Source organism: Alexandromys fortis, unplaced genomic scaffold (genome assembly GCF_014885135.2).
Source record: "Alexandromys fortis isolate MF-2015 unplaced genomic scaffold, M_Fortis_MF-2015_v1.1 scaffold_306, whole genome shotgun sequence".
NCBI lineage: Eukaryota > Metazoa > Chordata > Mammalia > Rodentia > Cricetidae > Alexandromys > Alexandromys fortis.
Window position 1 is genome coordinate 978806 of NW_026068196.1, and position 20461 is coordinate 999266.

The following is a 20461-nucleotide window of genomic DNA, read 5'->3' on the forward strand; positions in this document are numbered from 1 at the left end:
CCTTGTCCTGTGTTGGCACTATCAGTATATTCAATAGATAGGAATGACTGCTCCCTGGCAGGGACTGGAAAGGGACACATAAGACAATGGGGGAATGAAGTAGCAGCCTAACTCGGTGTTAAGATTAGAAGCCATCTTATCAAATGGTCAAAATAAGTTAATTCCTGTTTTCCATAAAACTTAAGTTAGACTGTGCTTTGACCACTTTTCTGGAATTTGACATGCTCAACACCCTATACCCTGCCCTTCACCCTGATAAGATGCTCTACCAAATAGTTTTGAGATGTTCTGCCATGTTCCTAATTAACTAAAAATACCCTGGAAATCTCTTAACCTTACAGTTTGGGGGCTATAAAAATTTTCTATGTTTGGGCCTGTTCTCTTAACCCAGCTTTGGGTGATAGCCCTGACAGAAAATAAAGCTTGCTTAACTCAACCAAAAATTTGGGTTGGTAGTCTTTACTCTTGGTAATATTTCAGTGAAATTTACATAACTGATCAGGGACTGAATCATCCTCTTTCAGGAATGAACTCCAACTAATTAGATTGGTAATCCACTAGAAAGTAGTCAGTCTTTAAACTGCATACACACACACACACACACACACACACACACACACACACAAAGTAACTCATTGGGCTGTATTTATATATTTGTATGTATACATGTAACTGTAATAATGAAAAAGACTATCAATTTGAGGGAGGGAGAATTAGAGGGTATGAAGGAAAAGGGTAGTGGGGTGATACAATTATTAGCTAAAAATTCAAAAATAAAAGATGAAACAAGAATTATTGGCCAAAAATGCTTTAATTCAGATGTCAACTATAAACAATTGTGTACTAGATTTCTGCTTTTCAACATGAATAGCTGAAATTTGACAGAATAAGTAACAGGTTCTATGTTGGTTAAACACTATAAATACATTAGCAATCGCCCTCTCGGGGCAGTAGATAGCACTTCAGTTTCAATCTGAATAGTTTCATAAAAATACCCATACAACTCTATATGAACATGATACGTTTAACAAAAAATAAATGGAGTAGCTGTTTAATGTGAAAACTGTACATTCTGATTTGAATCTGAAACGTTGCCCAAAGGCTTTTGTGTTGGATGCCGGGTTCTAAGATGTGGCAATGCTTTTGAGATGATATAAACTTCAGGAAGATTTTTTTAAATGTATGCCACTGTTAGATACCTTTAAAGAATAAGCCTGATACTCAGCCTCTTCTTTGCTGTGTCCTATCTATAGGATAAAAGTGCTTCTAGATACCTTTAAAGAATAAGCCTGATACTCAGCCTCTTCTTTGCTGTGTCCTATCTATAGGATAAAAGTGCTTCTGCCAACCATGATCTACTCATGGTCAGAATCAAGAAACTATTGACTATATGAAATTATGACGTAAAATATGTACACCCTTATATTGGTTCTGTCAGCTAGTTGCCCACAGTAATACCAAGTTAACTAATATGACCACAACATTTTAATATGTTTAAGTCTGAAACTGCAATCAGAATCACATACATAAAAAGGCATGCATCCTACCTCTTAAGTAGTATCCCAATGTATTTGTTACATAAGTAACAAATATTCTGTACTTAGGCTGAATGCCCTTCAGATTTCTAAAACAAAAATATATATATATATAATATAGAACATACTTATACTTAAGGTGTGTTCAAACCTGTTCACTAAATTTGAGCATTAAATAATAAATTTTCATTTATGTCAACCACAAGTGCTGCAGGTTGGAGGTCAATTTATGCTGACTGGGAATAACCATCCTGCTTGTACACACATTGAACATGATTTGAAATATTTTTAAATATTATTTCCAATTAACGCTCAAGTTATATGAACAGAATTTTTTTACATTGTAGGATTTTAATCCAAATGAGGATATGTTTCATTTCAACTCCTTCATTATCTTCTTCAGCTCTTGGCTTCTGCTTGTTTGTGATGATCAAGGTATATGTATCTACTGCTATGAACTCTGAACTTCACACTACCCTCATTTTTCTTGATCTTGACAGATTTGGCATCCTATCACTGAGCTGTGAAATCAAATCTTTCATTTGCTCAAATTTTTGTAACAGTGATGGAACATTTAGACATACAGACAACAGCCAAAAGAGCTCTAGAAGTTTTCAGTCTTAATTTTTTTAAACCTTAAAATTTTATGCTGGGCAAAAGAGTAGCACATACATGTAATCTAAGCACTTTATAAGAGAGGAAGAGCAGGACTTTAATATCAACCAGGGTGTTTGTAGCAAGACCTTCTCTCTGAATTGAAAAGTTAAGGAGATTTTTCAAAAAATGATAAAACAAATGCCCTTGCTGAACTGGATGAACTACCTCCAGAACTGCTTTTATTTTATCAAACTTAATTAGTATAAAATACAGGCCTAGAGATAGCTCAGAGGGAGGATAAAGACACTTGCTGCCAAGTCTAACAACCTGAGTTTTATACTAAGGACCCACCAGGTAGGAGGAAACTGACTTTGGAGAGTTTGTCCTCCGCCCTTGACATATGTGATATGAAACGCATACACAAGTAAATATAATAAAAAATTTAAGGATATAGCAATCTATATGAAACACAGCTAACGTTATTAGTGGTCAAGCACTCTGCCACCGAGCTACATCCACAGCCCTAACTGCTTAAATTCAAGTGGACTCACTTTTGAGTGAAGCGATGCCCATTACCATAAATTTCCACAAAATTCCACGTTTCTACACAACTCCTATAGCATATTTGATTCAAATGAAAGTAAAGTATGGCAACATTTTCCCTAATTGTGTTCTTGTTCTTTGTCACATACAGGGTTTATGACACCATTAGATTCTCAAATTCTTATATTTTTAATCATCTGGTTGCTGTTTTTTTAAGGTCTCATGTAACAGAGGCTGGGTTTGAAATAGCTCTGTAGCAAAGGTTAGACTATAATTCCTGATCCTCCTTCCTCAATCTCCCAAGTATTAAGATTATAAGCATGCACCAACACACCCAGCAATGAGTTCCAAATTCTATTCAGAGTTGGGGGCAATTCTTCACCATCAATGGTTTCACATCAAGTTCTGATAGTATGTTAGGAGAACCTTAAGTAGAAAACTTGGCCTTATTTTCTTTTAAGTCATGGTGTCATCCTCTGTTGCCAGAGTACAAATGACCCCCTACCATAAACATATCTTATGTTGGGTTAAAAGTAATCACTAATGTACCAGCTAAATTACTTGCCACAGTAAATTGTGAGTTTGATTTAAAAAAAAAGCATAAATCAAGGTTTTTCCTTCACTGTTTATTCATAAGGTTTAATCTCTCATGTGGGTACTCCTATGTACAGCAAGATCTGATCTGTCATGTGGGTAAATGTTTCCCAATGTTCTTGACATTCACAGGTCCCCTTACCTGTAAGAAGTGTTAGATGTTTAAGTAAAGTTTGTTTTATGGTGCAAAGCTTTCTTGCATTCTTCATATTCATAGTACATTGTCTGATGCTGCAAAGTGTTACTCAGCAAAGATTTGTTACATTGTTTGCATTCACAGGCTTTCTCCATGGTATGAATCTTCTGATGCCTTCTAAGGTTTGACTTATCATAGAAAGATTTCCTACATTCCTTGCATTCATAGGGTTTCTCACCTGTATGAGTCCTCTGATGTACAGTGAGGTGGGAAGTGCAGTAAAAAGCTTTCTCACATAACTGGCATTCATAGGGTTTGTCACCTGTGTGAGTTCTCTGGTGTCGAGTCAAGCCTGACTTCCGGTAGAATGTCTTCATACACTGCTTGCATTCATAGGGTTTCTCACCAGTGTGAGTTCTCCAATGATGGCTGAAACTCGACTTGCAGATAAACGACTTCCTGCACACTGTACATTCATACGGTTTCTCGCCTGTGTGAGTCCTCTGATGTACAGTTAAGTAGGACTTGGTGGAGAAGGCTTTTCCACATTCTGCACACTCATAGGGCTTCTCACCTGTGTGAATTCTCTGATGTAGAGTGAGTTGGGGCTTTTGGCAAAAAGCTTTCCCACATTCCTTACATTCATACGGCTTCTCACCTGTGTGAATTCTCTGATGGTCAGTGAGCTCTGACTTACGATAGAAAGCTTTCCTGCATTCTAGACATATATATGGTCTCTCACCTGTATGAACTCTCTGATGCTGAGTGAGGTGTGACTTTTGGCAGAAAGCTTTCCTACATTCATTGCATTCATAGGGCTTCTCACCAGTGTGAGTACTATGATGTCTGTTGAAGCTAGTTTTCCAATGAAAGCACTTTCCGCATATTTTACATTCATAGGACTTTTTCCCTCTGTGGATTTTCTGATGGAGATTCACTTCTGACTGCTGAGAAAACTCGTATTCCTTCTGGGCAAAGAGTTTTTCTCCTGCATGCTGGACCTTATGTTTTGGAAGGTATGATTCAGTAATGAAAGGGTTCTCAAAGTCACTACATTTGTAATGTTTCTCTCCAGGGTGTCTTTGCTCATTTTCATCAAGGTCAGACTTGTTATACTTTATTTCTGATATGTTACATTCAAAAGATTTCCCCCTTATCTGAGCCATCTCTTTGCCAATAAACGCTGTATCACCTAAAGACTTTGCATATTCACTGAATTTATGAGTCAGTAATACTGCTTTTGTGTTGAAGGATTTCCCTGGTATAAGACTTTGAAAATAACTTTGTGAATTTTCAGACTTGTATAGAGTGACATGTTCTGGATGTTTGATGGATTTTACAGTTCCATTCAGGTCATCTGGTTCAACTTCTAGGTCATCAGCATCACTACGGAGATAAACATTCTTCCACAGAATAAACTTTCCAGGACTCATTCCTCGTGGGTTCTCACTCTTTCTATTCTGATTTGAAACATGGTTTGCACTCACATTGAAAACCTTCCCTACTCCAGTCAAATCCTTTGATGTATCACTGTCGAGTGCAACTTGCCACACATGCCTTATTTTGGCTTCTGGACAGAACTTGTCCACGGCATTCATTTCCTGGAAATCTGAAATGACATTAAAGTGAATTTATATGCACAAACTGGACTATCTTCCTTCCCACCACAAAGATAAACAACCCCCAAATCCCTATTATGCTTTAGCCATATATTTGCTTCCTACTCATTTTATCAAAATAAAAAAACTAGAAAAATATATAGTATACCAAAATGATATCATTTTCCTTTGTCTAACTCAATGTCATATGTGACTTCTAAATTTAACATACACTAATTATACAAACTAAGGCATAGTATGTTACTTCTATGTATGTATACAATTGAATACTATTCACACCCAAAGAGGTTTCCTTGTTTTGTTTCTATATATGTACACAATGTACTCTGATAATATTCATGTCTATCTTTCTCTGCCCAGGCCTATAGGTTCTCTTCCTCCTTCCAGATACTCCTCATTCTTTTTTTTTTAATTTACTTAAAAATTAACACTTATCTTTTTTACTAGCCACTCATCATCCAAGACTGCATCCAACCACATTATTTGTTTCGCTTCTTTTCTCTGACTATTGGTAGTTTTGATTTTTAAAACATACAAGAAAATATTTCCAATGTTATCTGTTCATTAGGGCTTGCTTTACGACCTCAAATTTGATTTATTTTAGAGAAAGCTCAGATGTGTATCTCACAGTCACTGGATAGTATATACTGTAGATGTACTCTGTTAACTGTGAGTCAATTTTTTATGATAGTAGACTATTTTAATCACTCAACTCCAGTATTTAGTTCACTCATGAAAGTGGATGCTGTCTAGTTCAAATCTGTTATATTAATTAGTGGAATTAGTATCCACTCCTGGAATATTGAAGTCACTCGCTATTGATCTGTCCAGAACTTCTGTCTTCCTTTGTGTCTAGAAATAATTTCTTATGGAACTCAGCACACCAATATTCAGTGCATAAACATTTGAAATAATTATATTTTAATGGATTGGTTTCTTTATAAATATTCGGTAAATTTCTTTATGCCTTCTAAGCTAACTAATCATGAAGTTGGCTTACTCATGTGAGTAGAGCTACTGCTGAGTCCCTTTACACTGTTTAAGAAACTGTTCTTATTTTAAATCCATATGCACTTCTGCCAGTGACAGGAGATGCTGCAGACAGCAAACAAGATCTTGGTTTTTGTTTTATTGCGTTCTAGTCATCTGCTTTAAAGCTAAAATTACTTATATTTAGGATTCTTATTGGAAGTTACACATTAAATCTTTATCTTAAAAGGACATCTGGTCTGCTAAATTAATAATAGTGCTAGCATGTCTATACCCTCTACAATCTGTGATTATCTGATTTCATGTCTACAGCATAGCTCAGTCTCAAAAGCTGAATGAGTGCCCTCTCAAGTGCCTCTCTCAAGTTGGAGTCTAGGTATAGCACTATAACTGATTTCTTCTTTATTGCTAGTCTATTATGAAGAATTTACTTTAAGATAAGGAATGCTCAACTGGATTTAAGCTTTCTGAAAACTATTGGTTTCTTCTGTGTCTAGTTGTCCCTAAGGCTGACTACACGCTCCAGGCTTCCCTTATGCTTATGGCTTTTGGTTTTCCTCTGCACAGGGAAACAGTGAGAGGCTATCTCCTCTTGGTGTGTTGTGGTACAATGTGGTGTGGTATCAGGTGTGGTGGTGTGTATGTGTGTGTGTGCTCACATATTACACTTTTGCTTTGCTGCTGCCCAGGAGACTTGGAATATTCTCTTCTTTTACCGTATCTCTCTTTATTCAAAGAATCCTAAAGCATTTTTAGTCTACAGCTTTACTTTGGAACATTCTAATGCTTCATGCAAATTCCACCTGTAACTGCCAAATAATTGATTAAACAGTAGCCTTAAACTACTCATTCATTAATTTGTAAGTCTGTTATTAATACTCATGACTATAATCAAGTCTTTGTTAGATAGTCACCTATATATTATGTAGCAAACTTGGAAAATACTCATCTCACAGTTAAATTACCTAAATAAAAATAAATGCAAAGCTACTTCCTTACAACTTAGTTTATTAGACTTTTCCTAAATTAGCACTATAAACGTTCTTTCTCCAAGGTCCACATAGGATTTATACTAAGTTTAAAAACAACATAGGATTTATAATCAGTCTAAAAAAACTTAGTTTAGTAACAACAACAAAAACAGTCTTCTTTGGAGAGTATATTAGACAAAAGTCTAATATACAAGATTAGCCATTTTTAGGGCTGGGGTGGGTAAATTTGGTGACCATATCTGATTAGTTCTCATCATCCTAATCTCTAAATAGTATGCACTGATGTACCTGGGATACTCTGGTCTGCGGTTTCTCCTATAATCCATGATCCAAGTCTTTGTTCCAAATTGAAGATCAACTCAGGTTTGGTCTTGCAGTGCCCTGTAAATGGGAAATGTTAAACTACTAAGTCAGGCAGGGAGGAAAAAGAAAATGTCTTCATTTCAGGAGACATCAATGATAAAGAGTTTACATTCCATTCTCTACTCACCCAAGAACAGCAAGTTGCTGTAGTTCTCCAGCATCACATCCCTGTAGAGGGTCCTCTGACCTTCACTCAGCTCCTGCCATTCCTGCCAGGTGAATTCCACAGCTATATCCTCAAATGACACCAACCCCTGTAATGACACATTTCTCTTCAGCCTAGGAGCTCATCCTTCTATATGGGTATCTGTCTAACATAACACAAAACTTGATTTGTATTCTTTATCATGGCAGAAAGTATTATCTTACCTAAACATGAATTTAATATAATTCAAGAAAATATAATTATCCAGTTTCCCTTATGGATGCTGAAATATTGTTTTTAGTAGGAAGAATAGAATTAATAAAATTCTTAGGAAAGCAGATGATATAGTTCAAAGACACAAGTGCAAACACATTGTTGATGTGCACAAAAAGTTAATGTTCATGAACAACAGAATGATGAAGTAGAAAACATTTGTTACTTACAAACGGCAGAACTCTTAAATGTTTACATGGATGTGTTCTCATGAACAAGAAGCAACAGAAGTCCAGTTATGATAGCACAAAGGACACAAGACAGGCTAACAGAACCACACAGAATACCATGTCTGTGTATTCTCATGTTGTGATAAGTGAAAATACCAGTAAATGTTCAAATCATTTATTATCCAGTGATTTTGCACTTAAGTAATTCTTAGCAGTTTAATTTCATGGATTTGTTAGTAGTCCATTGCATACATAAATAACTGTTCAGAGGCTGGCAAAATGGCTAAGCAATTAAGTGTTAAGTTCTCCCAGTGGACCCAAATTTAATTCCCACATTCTGGTGTGGGAGTGATTTCTTATTAATAAAGAAACTGCCTAGGCCCATTTGATAGGCCAACCCTTAGGTAGGCGGAGTAAACAGAATAGGATGCTGGGAGAAAGAAGCTGAGTCAGAGGAGTCGCCATGATTCTCCCACGCCAGACAGACGCAGGTTAAGATCCTCCCTGGTAAGCCAACTCGTGGGCTACACAGAATATTAGAAATGGGTTAGAACAATATGTAAGAGCTAGCCAATAAGAGGCTACAGATAACGGGCCAGGCAGTGTTTTAAAAAATACAGTTTCTGTGTAATAATTTCGGGACATAACAACCTAGCCATGCGGGCGGCCAGGTGCCGGGGACGCAGCCCTGCCGCTTTTAATTCAACAGAGTGGTACCCAACGTGCTAATGAACTCCACGTAAAACCTGAGAGGGCTTAAAAAGGAGAGAGAGAGAATTTAAGACAGCCTTTTGCTGTTTCTGGGTTGCATGCCGCAAAGAAATTGTCCTGACTCAGCAGTAGGAAAAAACTGGCTGTTTTAAAATGCCAGCTTTCTGGGCTGTGCCGCCATTGCGATCTCTGTCTGGCTCCTGTGGGAGACAGAGCTTTTGAATGGAGCATTTGGAGTAAAGCTTTACGGCTTGATTGATGGCAATGTGGACTGCTGTATACCTGGAACTGTGTGTGGCTCAGGGGCACCAAATGGCTCTGAGGCAAGAATGGCTCAGCTCAGGTCTGCCATGCTGAACTGTGCTGGTCTCAGGCAGGAACTACCGTAATTACTGTAAAAACAGCGCAATTAAGGTTTCTACTGCGCAGGACACAGGCAGTACCATATTACTTGTACATGGTGCAACTGTTTAACATTTTAAGAAATGCTTTTGGATAGTAAAAAAATGTTACAGATTCACAATAAAACAGATTGAGACATAAAAGACCACACTGTTGGATGAATGTACATAGGCTTGAGAGAGAGGAAAAAAGATAGAAAATAAAGTTAATGTCTTAAAAAGAAAAAGGGTAAAGTCTTTAAAGAGACAGAGTACAGAAGTACAGACAGTTATAGATTAAGAGAAATAAAGAAAAATAAGCCACGTAAAAATGGAAAATTCACAGAGAGTCTGGATTCTTTGTATTATTGTGTTTTCTTTAAAATTTTTGATTGTGAAGGAGCTAAGTACAGAGAGACATTTCGTTACATGGGCTGCCAAGCTAAACCAGAATGGATATAAGGGTATTACGATTTCAAAATTTGGGTCTTAAGGATATGATGCTTTGGAGAGGGTCTTCTTTTGTTTTCACAGAGGATGTGACCCTGTGGATTGCATCTATTCCGATTTGGTATGATAGACCACGCCCTCCTGAAAGGTTGCTGTGAACACCCTCAATTGCCAACTGAGATGAAACTAGCACACAGGTTATATCATGAACGACCTAATTAACGACGCCCCTATTCAGCAGGAAGCAGTTTGGAGAGAAAAAACTACGCCCATGTTCCCAAATGTGGTTTATAAACGTTCTTTTACATTTAAAGGGGGATATGATATAGATATGAATAATTTGCATTGGTATGGATTTTAAGGTCAATTTTGTTATATGTATATGTATTTTTTATCTTGATTAAGGTATTGTGATTGTGTAGTTCATTTAAAATATAATGTATAATTAGGAAATATAGGTTGCTAATGGATAATCATTGATGATAGTAAAGCTTGTAGTCATGTTAATTAGATTTTCTAGATATATAGAGATATATTTCAATTAGATAGGCATTCTTCATATCTTTCAAAGACTGCAGAATATGGCATTTAAAATAACTTAGGGTTTTTCATGACAATGAGACACGTCTGCTCCTGGCAGCACCAAGCTACTTCGAGAGGAAGATGGGCATCGAAGAGGATCCTTATGGAGTTTGATAGCCATTTGGGCAAGAAACTGTTCTTGCCTGGACTGTTGCATAAACTGGACACAGAGAACCCGCAGAGAGAGGACTGCTGAACTTGCCTAAAGGTGAGATGGTCTTCCGGGGTTCCTGATTCATGAAAGAGTCTGCAAGACATTCTGCAGGACACAGCAGAAAATGACTGAACTGTCTTTGAAATTTCCTGCTTCATGGAAATGTCTCTGGATACCATGTGCCTGTAGGCCTAAGATGGATGCCCCAACGGTACAGAGGAACTTTGGGTGACTGTCCAGGCAGCGAGATGTCTCTGTCATTTCTAGAGTTTTCTTATTTCTTGTTTACTTAGGCAGTATTATATCCTTCTGGAGTCTTTGATGGAGTTGAAGAATGAATAGATAGTTATAGTTTTCCTTAGTTATGATAAAAGATAAAATAGATCTAAATATTGTAACTGTAATTCTTGCTTGATAACTGTTTTGTTATATGTAATTTTGCTATGTTAAAGTTAAAGCCTTTCTTTTTTGTTTAAACAGAAAAGAGGGAAATGATGTGGGAGTGATTTCTTATTAATAAAGAAACTGCCTAGGCCCATTTGATAGGCCAACCCTTAGGTAGGCGGAGTAAACAGAATAGGATGCTGGGAGAAAGAAGCTGAGTCAAGGAGTCGCCATGATTCTCCCACTCCAGACAGACGCAGGTTAAGATCCTCCCTGGTAAGCCAGTTCGTGGGCTACACAGAATATTAGAAATGGATTAGAACAATATGTAAGAGCTAGCCAATAAGAGGCTACAGATAACGGGCCAGGCAGTGTTTTAAAAAAATACAGTTTCCGTGTAATAATTTCGGGGCATAACAACCTAGCCATGCGGGCGGCCGGGTGCCGGGGACGCAGCCTTGCCGCTCCTACTTCAACATTCTGGTCACAGTCATCTAGAGTTCCAATTCGGAGGATCAAAAGATGTCCAAGGGCACAAGCACACTCCTGTCACAGAGACATGCAGACAAAACGTCCATACACCATACATAAAACTTTTAAAAATTAAACCTGCTATAAAAAATAATAATTGCAGTTATGGTCATTCTTGTATTTTTTTACTAATTCAAAAGGAACTGCGAGGGTCCACATAAAAGTGACTATTTTACTCATTTCCTAAATCAAACGGTGTAAAAAAAAAAGCATGGGGTAAATTATGTAAATTACATGAGCCAACTGACCATCTACATCACTAACTCTGACCTCTGATTTATAGGCAATTGATGGTTTCAAAGAGAGGCATTCACAAGGCGCCAACCATTCTCAAAGATTTACAGACATCTAGCAGAAAGACATTCCCCTCAATTGTGTAACTGTTTAATATTTACCCATGTGCCTATTAAGTAACTCCAACTAAGCTCACTGGTTCACCAGGACTTGAGTGAATAGTTTTTTTCACCTGTCACTGTGTTTTTAAGGGTGAATGGAAATTTGATGTCTTCCCAAGAAATATTCACACAACTGGAGGGTTAACTTCTGTGCTCAATCACAAAAGTATTCAGCACTCTATAATGAGCACTGGAAAATCTAACAAAACATAAGAAAGAGCATCATCTTTACAACATATACCTACATCCCAAGAGAATTCCCCGACATTACTCCAAATAGAAAGATTCAATAAACACACTACACAAATGACATAAGGGCTGGGGACGTGGGTCAGTGGCAGAGGGCTTTCATAGCACACAGCTTCCTGGTTTCAATATCCAGCAATGCCTAAATAAACTGCACAAGAAACCATTTTAATTGCTTTCTATGCTTCAATGAAACACTGAACAAAAGTAGCTGTGGGAAAAAGAATTTATGACATCTTTCAAATTAGATAGAGCCTATCATCAAGGGATGCCAAGCCAAGAGCTCAAGCAGGAACCACAGAGGAAGCTTACTGACTCTCTCTCTCTAGCTTACTCGGGTGCCCATGAAGGCACCACTCACAGTGAGCCAGGAGCCCTACATCAATCGGCAACCAAGAAAATTCCCAACAGACATGACCACAGGTCAATTTAATGGAGGCAATTTTTCAATTAAAATTCCCTCTTCCTAGGTATGTCAAACTGACAAGCAAGATTAGTCACACATAAGAATATGTTCAGATAATAACAAAAGTATATCAACTTCTCAGATAATAAAACAAATTAAGGTTATAAAAAAACTAAATACTACATTCATGGATGTAAAATTATTTATCACAAAAATACAATAACTGGATAATGTCTTATCACAATATCATTAATTTTCCTTAGGTCAGTTGATTTCAATGTTGTTCTAAAAAATTTATACACTGGCAAGATGGTGAAGATGCCCACTAAGAAATCTGATGTCCTGGGTTCAATCCTTAGGCTCCATATGGAGATCCAACTCTCAAAAGTTGTCCTCTGATCACCAGGTATATTCCAAATAATAATAATAATAATAATTCTTTAAAAATCAACACAAAAATAGCAAGAGTAGTACAAGTTAAATTCCTGTGCTTCCAAATCTAATTCTCCCCCCTTCAGTAGTTGCCATGGGTTACAATAAAAACTTATATAGAATGGGTGAAAGATAACTGTTTTCACAGTTGTGCCAGTTAATAGCAAAGGTTGCAGGTGGTTCTGTACCCGATAAGGTCTCCTTTCCTGATAACCAGGTGACAGCTTCATCAGAATGTCTTTCCATGCAAATAGCAAGTAATTCTCCCTTCTTTTAATTTCTTCGGGGAATCAACCGTGCTTAGACAAATGCTCTGACACTGTGCTAGCACCCAGCCTTCCTCCTCTTTTGAATAGGGAAGCTCAGCTGTGTGGTGTTAGCATCTCACACATATTTGCTCATTTAATGCTAATTACCTCCTGTATCCCTATCTGCAGACACAGTTGGCGTGTGGATTTGATACAGGCTTCAATAGAGATGTTCTGGGGAAAGGACCAAGACTTCATCCATAGCCCTGACTGCCATGCCTTTATCCAAGTGAGATGCTGAAAAAATGCAACATTCACGTAAGCCAACTTGGAGCCTCCCTCTGCTGTCTGGGCTCCCTCTGCACTGTGAATGCAAGTGATGTAGAGTCTCCTGAGAAGAAGCCAGAGGAGCCACATGGAAGGGATGCACAGTATTCTAAGCACAAGTCAGAGGTGTCACCCACAAGTTCACATTTTCCCTTTGGTGTGAGGCTGAGAATGTACCACACAGAGATTAAAAAAATCTCTTTCCTCTTTACTCTAAGTCAGAGAAGTAAACACTTTTATGCTGTTGATGGATAGGTTAGTATGAGTAGAAAAAAAAACCTTCCTGGAAAATTAATCATCATTATAAACACCACCAGAAATAACAAGCAGTGTAAGCACGCTGTTGTAAACTGTCTTAAATGCTAACTAAAACTGAACAAACTCTAAATAAAAAATGACATTTAGCCCCTACCAGTGGTGTAACTTAAGTTACATTTTACTTTTATTATTTAGGATAACAATTAATGTAATACAAGTATTGCTTACCACAGGGAAATAAACATAAACAACAATAGTATATTTCAGGTACCGGCCATTGCGTTTGGAGACTGTAATACACAGTTACAAATGGAGATTACACACATGCCAGTTGATATGCATAGAAAGGAGCAAGGAACCAGCAGACATCTGAGAACATACAGGACTAAATCTAGACATGTTTCCATCTCATCTTTATGCTTGAAAGTAGTTTAAAAGTTGCCTCCTCTAGTTCAGGCAGAAAACAAATGGGAAAAAAAAAAGCTCTGTGGGCTAGGAATGTAGCTCATTTCCACAGCAGTCAGCTAGCATTTGTGAATTCCAAGTTTAACACAATTTTCAAATCCTATAATAAAAAAAAGTCAAGTAAGAAAGAAGAATAAAACGGATTGAAATTCAGGATTTTTGGGTCAGATGGAGGACTACAAGCTGTCTACAGGTGACTCCAAGAACGAGATGACCAGAGTAACAAAAGACAGACTTTATTCTGAACAGAGGGGGAGAACACCGAGAAACACAACAGAGGGGAGTGGAAGCTGAAAGGCAGTGAGAAAGACAAGGCAGTGAGAAGTAGAAGTTCTTGAAATAAGTAGCGGCGGGGCTGCGTCCCCAGCACCCCAGCCGCCTGCTAGCTCATGCCCGAAATAACAACACACAAATTGTATTCTTTTAAACACTGCTTGCCCATTATATCTAGCCTCTTCTCGGCTAACTCTCACACCTGGACTAGCCCATTTCTAATAATTGTTGGTAAGCACCCCAAGGTGCGCTTACCGGGAGGATTCTAGCCTACGTCCATCCTGAGTTGGAGCTTCATCGCGTGTGTCTCTGAGAGCAGAGCTATCTCGCATCCACCCGGGAGAGCTGAGCATGGCGTCTCTGCTCCAGAGAGCAGAGCTGTCGGGTCTGTCTGAGGAGTCTTACCTCACTTCCTCTTCCTCCTGTTTACTCCTCCCACCTATGTTTTAACCTATCAGGGCAAGCAGTTTCTTTATTGCTTAACCAATGAAATCAACAGATTGATATATGACATTCCCACATCAAGAAGTGGCCAGTGACCTCAGTTCAGGCAACCCAGAGAGGAAAAGCGAAGTAGTCTTGGGGAAAAGAGACTAGCAGTGGATACCTACACAAGAGGTGGTCCATCGCAATCCACCGTGGATGGGACAGCACTCACAAGATCCCATCATTCCTTAGGGAGTATGACAGTTAATGAATGCTGAGTATTCCTTAGTGGTGTTGCCACTGATTCAACTGCCCTTGCAACCAATAATCCCTACCTACACTCATGCCAGCAACCCTACTTAAATGCAGAGGGCTATTAAAAACTTAAATACAGAAAAGGAAGAGAAAGGCTTATTGGGAAGAAATATTCAGGGGAATGGTGATAAAAGGATAATGGGGGATTGATCAAAGTATATGAAACTCTGAAATAACTTTTAAAGCTGTATCAATTATGTTAAAAGTCAAATTTGTGATAGCTAAAATGTTTGTAATCATCTGAGAACAGAACACAATACCCCCGTGCCCACTGATGGTCCAGCCTGTTGCCCTGCAGTTGGTAGGGAACTAAAGGCACAGAGAGAGCTCCAATAGGAGCTGAACTTGCAGGAATGAGACAGGCCACCTGAGTCCCAAGTACCAGCCCATCACCCACCCCACAGAAAGAGGGGACCTGGGGCTCAGACACCCAGTATAGGGTTCCCAGCCTAATGACTCGGGAGCCACCAACAATTCCCACCAATTACAGTCCCTGGTTCAAGACGCTGGCCCACACACTCACCATTTCTGGCTTCCAGGGCATCGAGCGTCTTCCCTATGGAACTCCCCGCACCAGCACGTCACAGGGCAACAGAGTCTACAGCACAGCCACCTAGACCTCCAGAGTAGAGGAGACTGAGCCTAGGGACGCATAAGGCCCTAACAAGACTGGGAAAGCCTGCCCCCTACTGTTCATCTGTCTGACTAGACATTCCTCAACCCGATGCCTTCAGTTGTACAGGAGGGGCTGCCTCTCTAGGTCCCTAAGTAACAGGAGAGTCACCAACCCATAAGTGGAAAAAGCCAGCATAACAGGTACGGTGAGTTGAATACCAATCATGTGTTTACACATCTACATGTATTTCGGTGTGACCTAACAGTATCTTTCAGTAAGAGGAAATCGGTACCTATAAATCATCTATTGCTTTGCCAATATAAGCAAGGTGTCATTAAATTTGGAATCCTATCTATCATAAGGGGTGATAATTATCTGCACTAGATGTTATTAAATACAGTATGATTGGGCTGGCCGGTAATTTAGGCTAAAATCAGGTGGGCTCTTTTTGGTAAGTGCACCTACCTGATGGTTGAAGAGGCAGCTGAGCTTCAGAGAGTGACCTGACTGTCATTTGGAGCATCTTGATTCTCCTCCTTGATTCTCATCCACCAGGGCCCTACTGTGGCCTTCCTCTCAGGGAGATAGGAGGGATCTGAAAGAAAGGATGAATGGATTCCAAGGCCTTTGCAGTGCAGGTACAAACACAGCTTCATAAGCGATGTGCCAAAAAGGGAACCCTGAATCCAAGGTGCAGGAAATAGAGCTCCCTTTCAATGGGGCTGTCCCGGTTATAAATCTGGCGAATAGCGACTTGCTAACATTCTGACACTCAGTATCATTCACCCGCTCCTAGCAGATGAAGTTTCTGCACCTGTTCCATGTCAAGGAACTTCTCCCTACAAGTACTAAGCAGCTGACCTAACTAACTGGACTCTTGAGTTACAATAAAAAAGAGAATGTGAAAGTGGAAGGAGGGCCTAGTAGGGGTGCCTGAGAGGAGTAGGGGTAATATGATTAGAACACATTGTACACATGTATGAAACTCTTCAAGAATTAAAAAAAAAAAAAACAGATGTATGTTTTGGTTGTGAGTGTACCCTTCAATGGAGCCATCTCTCCAGTCCTTAAAATACTCAAAAAAAAAAAAAAAAAGCCAATGTGATCCAGGACAGGAGTCAATTCCGTCTGACTACAAACGTTGCCATGTGTCACCACCAGACAACATGACTCACGTAACTGACCTTGTCCTTTTCAGTCCTAGACAATGAACACTTATTCTAGTAGCAGAACTCAAGAAACAAAGGAGCAACTGTACATTTCTGATTTCTCATCACAGGAGAAATTTGAAAACAGGCTTAAAGCACACAAGTGTGCCAATCACTTCCACCACTTGTAGTACTCGCAAGTAATTTATGATTTCCTGTACAGATAAAAACAAATCACTGTGCCTGGAACACCCTACTGTGAAGGTGCCCTGAAGACATGATTAGAGAAAGCATTTCCTCCTGTTGGAATTTCGAGAAAGACACAGCTAAATAGCCTGCATTTGGTCTTGGATTTTTCCACTAGGCAAAGCTGTGTTCAAACATTTGAAACGGATATGGCAATGAAGCAAATACACACGGCACACTGAGAAAGTTCCTAGAACCCTCAGCCCCCTCCCATTCCTAACCCCCAGAAGACTTCCTCAAAATTAATGTCGCAATGGGCCAATGCATTGGAATAGCTGTATGGGCCCACCTAGAAGTCAATGCTCTTTCATGCTTCCAGTAGTAAGTGATGTGAGGGGATGTAGAAGGGGCGGCAGGGCTGCGTTCCGGCAGCCCTGGCTCCCACATGGCAGGCTTATGCCCTGAAATAATTACACGGAAACTGTATTCTTTTAAACACTGCCTGGCCCGTTATCTGTAGCCTCTTACTGGCTAGCTCTTACAAATTAATCTAACCCATTTCTAATAATCTGTGTAGCCCACGAGGTGGCTTACCAGAGAAGATCTTAACCTGCGTCTATCTGGAGTGGGAGAATCATGGCGACTCCTCGACTAAGCTTCTTTCTCCCAGCATTCTGTTCTGTTTACTCCACCAACCTAAGGGTTGGCCTATCAAGGGGCCTAGGCAGTTTCTTTATTAATAAGAAATCACTCCCACATCAAGGGGGAGGACCAAACCTATTGCTTTTTAAACCATTATCTTTTGTTGACTAATCTGTAAGTTGGTCTTGAGGTAATATAGAAATCTTGGCACTAGAGACACGGCTCAGCACTTTAGAATACTTGCTGGTCTTCCAGAGGACCCAAGTTCAGTTTCCAGCATCAATGTCAGAAAGCTCACAGCCTGTAGCCCCAGCTCCAGGATATCCAATGCCGCTTCTGGCCTCTGAGGCACCTGCATGCTAACGGCATACACTCCCACAGATACACACACATACATATAAACAAAAGAAACATACTGCTAAGTTGTGTTTCTAAGTCTTAGCTATTCACGTAGGTTTGCCTAATCAGGACCATTCGCTCAACTCTGCAATTACTTTGTCCCTGACTGAACCCAACACCAGATGTGTCCTAGCCTGCATAAGGTAGTTTTCCCTAGCTTCAGTGAGCATGACGAGAAGATGGAGCACTACATGAGGGAAAGTGTCATCCACAAACTAGAGCTATGACACTCACTAAATTCAAACAAACATGGCAGTGCTTAGGGTTCGCCCAAGGGTGAGGACCTCAAAATACTACAACTGACCTCACGAGGCCACGTGTGGTCATGTCCAGCACTAAAACAAAGCTCGATTCTATTGCTATTCTCAGATACTTAGGTATGCAAAACGTTAACAGGTGTTACTTTTTGTTGATGTAACTCGCATGCTAAAACATTCAGGAAGCATTCCTGTGAAACTCAGTAACGTTCTGCACAAAGTTCAGGAGTCAAATGACTTGTTTTTCTCTCTTTTCGTGTTATATTCACAGGTAAGTTTTTAAAGTCTTTGAGAGATTACTTTTCTCTAGTCCTCTGGAATTTTTTTAAAAAAGATAAACCATTCAATATTGTATATTTAAAATGTACAATGGGGAACAGTTAACATAATGGAAACTGGAAGTTGGTGTTTGAGAAGGAAGAGAGGTAAATTCGGGGCAAGTGCTCACACAGAACAAGGAGGGGAGGGGCTGGCATTCGTGATTCTGGATTTGGGACTCCAAGGACCAAACCTTCCAGAAAATTAGAGGAAACAGGCGAAGTCACAGGAAGGGGGGGGGGGGGATAAGCATCCGGTGGACGACAGTTCGCCTCCAGGAAAAACCTCACAGAATAGGAAGAACAAAACCTAAGACAACCTGCAGAAGCCAGGCAGTCAGCGCAGGGCTGCGCACCTTGTGAGCCTGCAGCAGTCGCCACAGCGGGAGGGACAGCCACACTGCCCAGGGGACCCTGCACGGCCACCCGCTCCGCCTGGCCGCGGACCCCGCACCGCCGCTCGCGCACCGCCACCTCCGGGCGCCACACGCACACTCACCGGGTCCGCTTCTCGAGGCCGCGGGCGCCCTCCTACCATCGCCCTGCACCCACGGCGTCACCGCGCCACCAGAGCTGCGCAGGAGCTTCCCGGGCAGCAGACACACACCCCAAGATGGCGACTCCCAGACAAAGGCCGGGCGACCGTCAAGGCCCGCCCCCGCCCTCTGCCTGTGTTTCTGATTGGGCACGTCTCAGTCCAGGGCTTCCGATTGGACAGGGCTTCGCGTCCTGCCCGCTGAGTGACAGCGGTTGGCGCCAACGCAGGGCTAAAGGAGTCCAGGATGACAGGTTCTTGACTGCAACCAATTTTAAGGCAGGGAGAGCTTCTTGTGAAGCACAATATATTCCTGTAATTGGGCATTTGCGATTTACCCTCAGAGCCTCATGTCTAATATCATATAAGCTTATGAATTATATGTGTGTGTGTGTGTGTATACACACATACTAGTCACAAATAGAAATAAGATGCCAGTTTTCAAAAGTCTGTAATGTTAGGTAAGTTATGGAACTATAGCTGATGCTTTAACAGAACCAGATTTCACACACACACACACACACACACACACACACACACACACTCACACACACATAAGCAAAACTCGCATTGTCACTGTGCCTGCCTCCACGACCTTTGGCAAGTAGAACTGAGTCTACGTTATACTCAAAAGTTGAATGTAAATGATCTTGGGCAGACCTCATTGCTTTTCCCTGGCATAACCAAGGACTGCCTAGCAAGACTTAACTTTGTTTACAGTAAAGATGTCCTGTCTTCTTGAATCCTTATGAGCTAGATTTTTACTTTACTGCAACCCTATCAAGGCTACCTCAGAGATTACCTGGTGGTTAGTTTTTGGGGTGAATGTGTATGCGCTTATGGGTGTCAACATGCCCTGGTGTGCATACATAGAGGTCAGAGAACAACTTGAGGAAGTTGATTCTCTCCTTCTACTCTGTGGGTCCTGGGCATTGGACTCAGCTTGTCAGGCCTAGAGGCCTATGCCTTTACCGACTAAGCCAGCTCACTAGCCCCATCACACCCACCCCTCCACCCCACCCCACACTTCTTTAAGAAGTTACCCTTCTTTTTTTACATACACTATGTATTTCCATCATATTCACTTGGGACTCTCCCCCTTCTTGATCCATCATCAGCTCTAACAGGGATGCTGGCAGGTGGTTTCTGGGTGGTTTTCTGAGCTCATTTCCTTGAACAGACAAAGAATTGAATGTCTGGGAAGGAAAGTAAAAGTAACTGCCTCTTTCTTTAAGGGTGGGGGGAGCCACAAGCCTGGGTGTTTTCCCATTGCTCGGTGGACACTGGCTTTGGTATTTCATAGGGGCCCCTGAGTCCTCCCCTTCCCCCTACTGGTTCTCTTTAGATACCTTGATGTCATTTCCCCTGATAATGTCTTCTAGGAACAAGAAGCCACCGTCTCAAAGAGGCTGCTTTCTATT

At 40.3% G+C, this 20461-nt stretch overlaps 1 protein-coding gene across 5 annotated transcripts; it reads right to left on the reverse strand.

Moving 5' to 3' along the window:
- Nucleotides 1-774: 774 nt before the first annotated feature.
- LOC126493006 (zinc finger protein 39-like) lies at nucleotides 775-19143 on the reverse strand. 5 transcript variants are annotated; one of them, XM_050129740.1, is made up of 6 exons: nucleotides 19005-19143; nucleotides 16022-16151; nucleotides 15464-15553; nucleotides 7497-7623; nucleotides 7295-7387; nucleotides 775-5014 (listed from the first exon to the last, which is right to left on the reverse strand). In XM_050129740.1, the coding sequence occupies exons 3-6, from the start codon at nucleotides 15482-15484 to the stop codon at nucleotides 3432-3434; spliced, it is 1824 nt and encodes a 607-aa protein (XP_049985697.1). In that variant the 5' UTR covers nucleotides 15485-15553; nucleotides 16022-16151; nucleotides 19005-19143; the 3' UTR covers nucleotides 775-3431. The 5 variants fall into 5 exon arrangements, 4 of the variants coding, with proteins under 4 accessions (XP_049985697.1, XP_049985696.1, XP_049985698.1 ...); XM_050129739.1 differs by having other exon boundaries at nucleotides 15464-15559; XR_007589736.1 differs by lacking the exons at nucleotides 15464-15553; nucleotides 16022-16151 and having other exon boundaries at nucleotides 775-1199; nucleotides 1275-5014; nucleotides 19005-19134.
- Between the last annotated feature and the right edge of the window lie 1318 nt (nucleotides 19144-20461).

Excerpts from the sequence above, each read along its gene's own strand:
- LOC126493006 (XM_050129738.1), bottom strand. The coding sequence starts at position 19,043 with ATGGTAGGAGGGCGCCCGCGGCCTCGAGAAGCGGACCCG. Across the intron at positions 7,624-19,004 it reads GGCCTCGAGAAGCGGACCCG|GGGTTGGTGTCATTTGAGGA; the intron begins GTGAGTGTGCGT and ends GTGTCATTACAG. Across the intron at positions 7,388-7,496 it reads CAGCAACTTGCTGTTCTTGG|GGCACTGCAAGACCAAACCT; the intron begins GTGAGTAGAGAA and ends TCCCATTTACAG.